We start from the raw sequence: 8,518 nt of genomic DNA on the forward strand, positions 1-8,518 counted from the left end.
ACTGGCGGCCGGTGGGGGCATCTCTGAGAAAGTGGGTTTGAGGGGACAAGGCGCCTCTCTGTTCCGGTGATCAGAAGGGAGGGCGTGGAGGGTGGTGCTGCTGTGCGGAGAGGATCTGCGGTTCCCCTCCCTCCCTCCTTTCCTCTCCTCGAGAGGCAGCCCTGCCCCAATACCTTCTTGACTGTGCGCGGCGCCTCGGTGACGGTGCCGTCGGGGCTGACGAGGGCCTCGCCGCCGTCGCGGTGCCGCTGGTGCTGGTGATGCGGGTCGCTCCGCTTCATGGCGGACGCTTGAGGCACCTTCCCGGCCGCAGGGCTGAGAGCGGCGGCGGGCCCCGAGCCAGGGCCAGGAGCCGGGGGCCGCTCCGCGGCGGGAGCTGGAGCCTCAGGGTCTCCGCCGCCCGCCGGGGGGGCCATGGCGCCCACGGCCGCCGTGCTCAGTCCTAGTTGCCGCTCCGCCTCGGAGGGGCTCAGGTCCTTCAGCTCCACCTCAGGCACCTTGGCAGCAGCCGCTGCTGACACAACCTGCACCGACATCACCGCCTCTGCTGCAACCGCCGGCTCAGGCTCCTGATCCTGCTCTTGCTCGGCCCCGCCTCCCACCTCCCATCCCCTTCCCTCCCCCATTCCCCCACTCCTCCCCTCCATCGCCTCCGCTCCCACCCCCTTCCTCCGCCCGCCAGCTCCGGCCTCTCCAGCCCCGCCCCGCCCCACCCCACCCCACCACGGTCTGGTCCGGCTCGCGCGCGAAGCGCCACGGAACCTGTAGTGCGCTTGCTCCGGGACGCACGCGGCCAGAAGACCGTGGGACCTCAGCCCCCGGCGTACACTGCGAGCCGCGGGGCCTCCTGGGAGTTGTAGTCCCTTCCCGCCTTTCCTCCGGAAAGTGGGAGTCTTTTGCGGAGAGGGAGTTCTAGGGCCGGTGACTAATGGGAAGGACTGAGGCACGGTGACACGAGAGAGGAGATGAGGAAGAGAAAGTCTCCAGAGGAGTTGTGGTTTCTCCGGAGGGAACACCAGAAACCTCAGGGGTGGGAGAGTGGAGGAGGAACCACGGGTTACCCCGACAGCGTGACTTTCCTCCGAGTGGGCACGTTCTTGATCACGTGAGCGGGCATTTAAAGGAGAAGCGGCGGCGTCACGTGAGGAGAACCGCTGGCTCCAGGCTTAACGAGGCATGATTTTTCGTTTGTGAAATCGGGGCCCTGAACCTTTCCAAACTTTAATGGCTTTGTTTTTAGAAGGAATAAAATAATACCTTGCCTGCTGTGACGATTTCTGGCACATTCTGGGTTTGGAAGCTAAAATCACCCCCAAAAGAAGTTAGGTATCACTAAGTGCTGCGGTCCCCAATCTTTTTGGCACCAGGGACCGGTTTCATGGAAGACAGTTTCTTGGCGGGGGCGAGGGATGGTTTGGGGATGATTCAAGCGCATTACAATTATTGTGCAATCAAACCTCTCTGCTAATGATAATCTATTTGCACCTACTCCCCAGCGCTAGCATCACCGCCTCAGCTCCACTGCAGATCCTCAGGCATTAGATTCTCATAAGGAGCACCAACCTAGATCCCTCACATGAGCAGTTTGCACTAGGGTTCTTGCTTCTATGAGAATCTAATGCCCCCACTATCTAACAGGAAGTGGAGCTTATGCGGTGATGTGAGCCATGGCGAGTGGGTGCAAATACAGATGAAGCTTCATTCCCTTGCCCACCCTTCACCTCCTGCTGTGCAGCCTGGTTCCTAACAGGCTACTGAAGGTACCTGTCCAAGACTGGTCTGGCCAGAGGGGTGGGGACCAAACTAGGTGGAAATTCTAGGACTGAGAAATTACACGTTGCCTTAAACAAGGCCAAATCTTTTGACCTATAATTCTGCTAGGGCAATAATCTGAAATTCAGATACATATATAAGCATAGAAATATATTAACTAAAATATGAATAATAATTTTCCTAAGTGATGGGATTTTGGGTGATTTTTACTTTCCTGTATTATTTTTAAATTTTTACATTTATTTTAGCAGGTCTAAGTACAAAGACGTGTGACAGTTTTATTTTTAATAACAAAAAGCAGTCTGAGGCTAGGGGCAGTGGCTCACTCCTATAATCCTAACACTCTGGGAGGCCGAGGCAGGAGGATGGTTTCAGGAGTTCAAGACCATCCTGAGCAAGAGCTAGACCCATATCTACTAAAAATAGAAAAATTAGCAGGGCATGGTGTTGGCGCCTGTAGTCCCAGCTACAAGGGAGGCTAAGGCAGGAGGATCGCTTGAGCCCAGGAATTTGAGGTCGCCGTGAGCTAAGTTGATGCCACCACACTCTACCCAGGGCAACAGAGTGAGACTCTGTCTCAAAAAAAAAAAAAAAAGCTGTCTGAAATTAATGTGCATCAACAGGGGAATGGATACAGCCTTTGAAAATTGTTTGCCAAGAATTTTTAAAATAATAGGAAACAAATGCTTATGATAAAAATATTAAACTAAAAAGCAGGAGACAAAATTGCATATTCCATAAGATTTTATGTAAATAATATTTAAAAAAAAACACAGGCTGGGTGTGATGGCTCACTCCTAAAACCCCAGCACTTTGGGAGGATCACTTGAGGCCAGGAGGCATGTGAGGGTGAAAATGCAGGTTCCCCACCACATAACAGAAACACTATTGCTAGCGCGGAGTGCTCAGCAAAGTAGACTGGACAGGTACTAAGGTAACTACTAGAGGTGAGGTGGGTTCCTGCACTTTCATAGCTTGAAATGGCCAGTACAGACTGGCCCTAACTGCTTTAGAGCTGCTTTGGCTGTCCTATAGTGCCCTTTAGCTAATTGTAATACTAAAATCCCTAACTGGTGGAAAATTGTAATATCATTAATATAACATGGGTTGCATGACAGTATATGATGATGGTACTGTGCCCTGTGATTTGTTTCACTGTGAACAAACAAAAATACAATGTAAAAAATTTGCATTACTCATTGGGAAGAGACTTAAAGCAACACCACAGGGTGAGAAGATGCGGATTTTGCATGCCAGAAAGCTCCTGAGGAAGCAAGTCCTGTGTTGCCCAGGAGCAAACACCCTAGTAAGTAACCTCTAATAAACTCATTTAACTCATCAAGCTGGTCTTGAGTCATTCTTTGGTCTCTTGGTTCCCTATCAGTTTACGGGGCCCTGAGATTTCCCAGAAAAAAGCATGGTGGTTCAGGCCTGTAGTCCCAGCTACTTGGAAAGCTGAGTGAGGCAGGAGGATCACTTGAGCCTGGGAGTTCAAGGCTGTAGTGAGCTATGATTGTGCCACTGCACTCCAGCCTGAGGGACAGACTGAGACCCTGTCTCAAAACACACACACACACACACACACCCCAAAGAAAGTGCAGTTGACTCTGGTGACAGTTGTGGGATAGTTTTTTTCTTCCTTATTCTCAGAGAAACAGAGGCAAAGTGGATCTTACAGTTTACAGCTGTTCAGAGAGTGACAGCCCTGACAACACAGGCAGGCCACTGGACATCTAGTCTTTGAACATCTAGTCTGTGGAGTAACTTTTTTCCCAGGCAAGAAGGAGCAAAAAGGAGAAATCATCTGCCTTGATTTTCTCTTTCCTGTGTTACTACTATCTTGGAAATCTATCTATTCACTTTGTGAAGTTGTCCTACCTTTTTTTTTTTTTTTTAGTTGTCCTACCTTGAATAGTGTCTTTCATTTCCTGATCTCCAAATTTGTGCCTTATGCTATGTGTTGGAAGGCATCTGAGCACTGCTGCTTCCACAAAGCCCACAAATCCACCAGACACAAGAGCTTCTTAAGCTTTCTTTTCACATTCTGGCTTTCAAAATTTCCTTCCTGTTATAAAGAACCAGCCCAGAGCTTCATCCTCCAGCTGTCGAGGCAGAGATTAGCAGCTCTATAACTGATTTCTTTCTTCCCCCTAATCCACAAGGGAGCTGTGGTACAGCCACCTGGCATGTGTTGGAGCTCAAAGGCAGCAGCTGCCTACCTGGGCTGCCAATATAATTGATTAGAGAGGGGATGAATTAATTCTTCACTGGGATGTGGTTATGAAACATAGGAGTTAGAGCACTGGAAAGAAACTGATATTCATCCTTTATTTATCCAGGTACCACCACTGATTGGGGCCAAATTTCAGGGCACACTCTTCACCCATTCTCAACTCCATTCCTATGTACCTGCTGCTTCTGCCATCTTTGTTGCTGAGTGACACTAGGCACAACTGAAGATCAAATTACCATACTGGAAACAGGGTAATTAAGCACACATTTATGAACTATTTAATGAAATATTTAGCCTACAAGTCTTCTTCCTTTACCTAGCTCATTCATCTTCCAGAACCCTGGCAGGCAGGAATGTATCTTCCATGCAGGGAATCAGAACTTCTCTCAGGTATCTGACTAGTACAAGAGAGAAAACAAAGATGCTTACATTGAGTTCCCCCAAGGAAACAGGCCAGCCAGATCACCGACTGTGAAGACCATACACGTGTTCACAGTGCTGCTGTGAACCATTTAATGCCACACTCTTAAGTATGAGCAGACAGACACAGTCACCAGATATATGAAGAAACCTCTAATATGAAAAACAGAGACCAATGTAGGCAAGCAGAAAAAATAAACAAATAACTTGGAAGAAACAGAGGCTATTTATCAAGAAGAAAGCAAGACCAAAAATAAATCACTAATATCCTCAGAGACTTAAGATAATATACTTGTTAAAGACCATGCTGGGCTGGGCACAGTGGCTCACACCTGTAATCCCAGCACTTTGGGAGGCCAAGTGGGAGGATTGCTTGAGCCACATTTGAGGCTGCGGTGAGCTGTAATCATGCCACTGCCTGAGCAACAGAACAAGACCCTGTCTCTAAAAAAAAATTTAAAAAAGAACGTGCTGTTTGAAGAAGTAAACATTCAGAAAATAAACATGAGACCTTTAAAATAAAAGCATGCTAGCAGAATTTTTTAAAAACTTGAATAAAATGAGAAATTAAAAATAAGAAAGATGCATTTTACTTTTGCTCAGACTGTTGAAGAATAGTGGCTTGTTTCACAGTTTTTGTATTTGTGTCTAATGCATGTTTTAACATGATAGACATAATACATTGTATAGCTACAGTTTTCTGAAAAAAAACCAAGGAATTATTTTTCATATCTTCAATACATTTTTCTTTAAATTTCAAAAACAAAAAATAGGAAAGAAAATAAATTAGAAGACCAGTCGTCCAGGAAGTCCAACATTGGAATAATACAAATGTCAGAAGGCAGTAACAAAGAAATGGATGGGGAAAATAATTCAAAACATTTCCCCAGAACTGAAGATTATAATTTTTAGAATGAAAGGTACCCATCCCAGTGGATGAAAATCAACCTAAATTAATATACATCATTGTAAAATTTCAAAATTCTGGGAACAAAGAGATTTCTTCAAATGTCTAGAATGGGACATAGGACAACATTTTTAAAAAAGCTAAAGAGTCAGAAAGGTTGAACTTAACATCAATTCTGGAAACCAGAAGATAATGCCTCCAAATACTACAGACTCTGCTTGCCTTCTGCAGAGAATACAGTGACAATCAGCCAAGGCTGGGAAGGGCAATTATCTGACTGTGCGGAGTGGTAGGGGATCAGGGACCAATTCCACTTTCGTCCCCTCCTTCCGAAGTACCTGCTGCCTCCAATACAGAGCCTTTGGGGGTACTGCAATATAAGTTTTCCCTACTGCTGGCTAAAACTTTAGCTTTTTCTCACTTGAGGCCAGGAGTTTGAGACCAGCCTGAGCAACATAGCAAGATCTTCTCTCTACAAAAAATTAGCCTGGCATGGTGGCAGGCACCTATAGTCCCAGCTACTCTTGGAGGCCCGTGCAGGAGGATCACTAGAGCCCAGTTTGAGGTTGGCATGAGCTATCATGATGCCACTGCACTCTAGTAGCCTGGGCAACAGAGGAAGACCCTATCTCCAAATAAATAAATAAAAATAAAAACACTTTAGCTTTTTCAAGACTGCTAAACGATCACTCACCATTTGCTTTCCAGCTTTCAAAATTGTTACTATTGGTTCCTCCTCTAGCCCCCACCTCTTTTTACCTCCTTATAGGCAAAGAGTGAAAAAGAGCTAAATCCTTATCCTCTATATTGGGAAGTCCAATGATAATGCCTAAAACAAACATTCAGGAGGTAGAATTATAATCATGTTATTCAGACATATGGAAGTAAATATTGTAAGGATCCCAGGAATAGGAAATGATTAGGTATTGGGAATGGCGTACCAAGACAGCTGTTTTAAGTAACAAGATTTATAGAAATATTTGACTTTTCAAACTACATTATGTATAACTTAGATGAAAATAAAACCTTTAAAAGCAGACAAAAGCAATGCATAAATTATTTATGGATACATAGCTGCATATGCATATATGAATGCATAAAGATAGACTGAAAGGAAACCCATGAAACACAGTTGTTTTCCTTTTGAGGAGGGGAAAAGTGGGAAGAAAAATGGGACAGGGGTATTGGTCAAAAGCTATTAGCTAAATCTGTGACACTTTATTTCTTTAAAAAAAAATAGGCCTGAAGGAAATCTGATGAAATGATAAAAACTGTTGATAATCCCAAGTGATGGGAACTTGAGTGTTTAGGTTGTTCTTTGTGCTTTTGTATCTCTTTTCAATTTCTTACAAACAAAAAAGCAGGCAGAGTAAAGAAGAAGGGCAGTGGACAGACTGCTTTAAGGAAGCTGGGACCCACAGAGGCGAGCCTCAAAGCCTGGGCCGCTGGACAACTGAGTTTGACAGAGTGGTGAGGGGCCCACGGGGCAGCGCAGGGCAGAGCCTGCTGGAGAGGTGAGGGCTTGGAGAGCTCTACTCTCAGGGCAGCAGCACAACAGGGAGGCCCCCAAACCAGGCTCCTCCTGGACCCTGAAGGGTTTCTGTGGGGATCTAATTCAGGAGCTTTTGGTAGAACGGTGGCCACTGTTGCTCAGTGCTGAGATCTGGCGCTGCTATACAAATACTGCAAGATTTCTTGGTTGTGGGAATGACTGTCCTGCTGGACATCCAGTAGCAGCCTGCAGTCACAAAAGGTGGGCTTACACTGCCCTCTAGTGGTCACAGCATCCCGCCACCACCGAAGTCCATAGAAAGGTCATATTTCTGTTTTGGGGTTTTTTTTTGTTTTTTTTTTCTTTGGGGACAGCGTCTGGCTCTGTTGCCCAGGCTGGGGTGCAGTGGCATCATCATAGCTCACTGCAACCTCAAACTCCTGGACTCAAGCAATCCTCCCACCTTGGCCTCCCAAAGTGCTAGGATTACAGGTGTGAGCCACCGTGCCTGGCCACATTTCTCAACTTTTAAAGGCCCAGATTGGGCCCCCCTTTCAACCTACACTCCCATTCTGTACTCAAGTAATCCCACTAAAGAAAGAAGGGACCGGGGAAGGATGAAGGGAGGGGAAACCAGTAGTCAGCTGTCCATGGAGCTGAAAAGAAAATTTGTAAAGAAAATTCAAAAGAAAATTGTAGGCCGGGTGCGGTGGCTCACGCCTGTAATCCTAGCACTCTGGGAGGCCGAGGCGGGTGGATCGCTTGAGGTCAGGAGTTCAAGACCAGCCTGAGCAAGAGCGAGACCCTGTCTCTACTAAAAATAGAAAGAAATTATCTGGCCAACTAAAATATATATAGAAAAAATTAGCCGGGCATGGTGGCGCATGCATGTAGTCCCAGCTACTCGGGAGGCTGAGGCAGTAGGATCGCTTAAGCCCAGGAGTTTGAGGTTGCTGTGAGCTAGGCTGACACCACGGCACTCACTCTAGCCAGGGCAACAAAGCGAGACTCTGTCTCAAAAAAAGAAAATTGTAACCCTCTCCCTTGTTTCAGAAAAGATCATTAAACGACACTGATAAGTATTATTGTTTTAAAACACTGTTGTTGAAAAGGGCTAAAAAACAGCTGCCGTACTGCTGAGAGAAGGCAAGGATGGACAAAGCCGGTGACACAGAATGGGAGATCTGCACAGGAACTGAAATCAAAGGTCGGAACTCCTAGACATTGGAGGCAGGAAGACCCTGGGCTCAATGTCTGTCCTTTACTAGCCATGAGGTTGTAAGCCCGTCATTGCGCTTTGCTGAGCTTGGAGCTCCTCTCATTAGATCACTGTTACCCTTTGAATCAAAGGCAAGGCAGCACCGTGGCTAAGTCCCCACTGAGCCAGAGGGCCCTGCCTGAATCCCAGCGTTACCACTTGCTGTGTGGTCTTGGGCAAGCTGTGGGAGCTTTCTGTGCCTCAATGTCTTGAGGGGTGTTTACAGCCTTACAGGTCTGTGCTGAGACTGAGTTGACGCAGGTGAGGAGCCTGGAAGAGCACCTAGCAAGCACTTGCTGAGCGTTCACTGTTATTGGTATAGTAATGCCCATGCCAAGCGCCTAGAATATGATCAGTAAGTGGTTCCCTTTTCCTTCTCCTGGAGTCTGGCTCTGGGCAAAGTGCTTTGTCCAGTTACACGAGCAGCAGTGAAAA

At 46.7% G+C, this 8,518-nt stretch overlaps 1 protein-coding gene across 2 annotated transcripts in view; it reads right to left on the reverse strand.

Annotated features, from left to right (window-relative positions):
- The window catches only part of AHCYL2 (adenosylhomocysteinase like 2), a 163,650-nt gene extending 163,051 nt beyond the window's left edge, over positions 1–599 (reverse strand). For both annotated transcript variants that reach the window (XM_045565515.1, XM_045565514.1), the window contains exon 1: positions 174–599. In XM_045565515.1, coding sequence (XP_045421471.1) covers positions 174–536 — 363 coding nt within the window. In that variant the 5' untranslated portion in view covers positions 537–599. The remainder of the gene's footprint in view (positions 1–173) is intronic.
- Positions 600–8,518: the final 7,919 nt, after the last annotated feature.

The sequence above is a fragment of the Lemur catta genome, chromosome 11, assembly GCF_020740605.2.
Source record: "Lemur catta isolate mLemCat1 chromosome 11, mLemCat1.pri, whole genome shotgun sequence".
NCBI lineage: Eukaryota > Metazoa > Chordata > Mammalia > Primates > Lemuridae > Lemur > Lemur catta.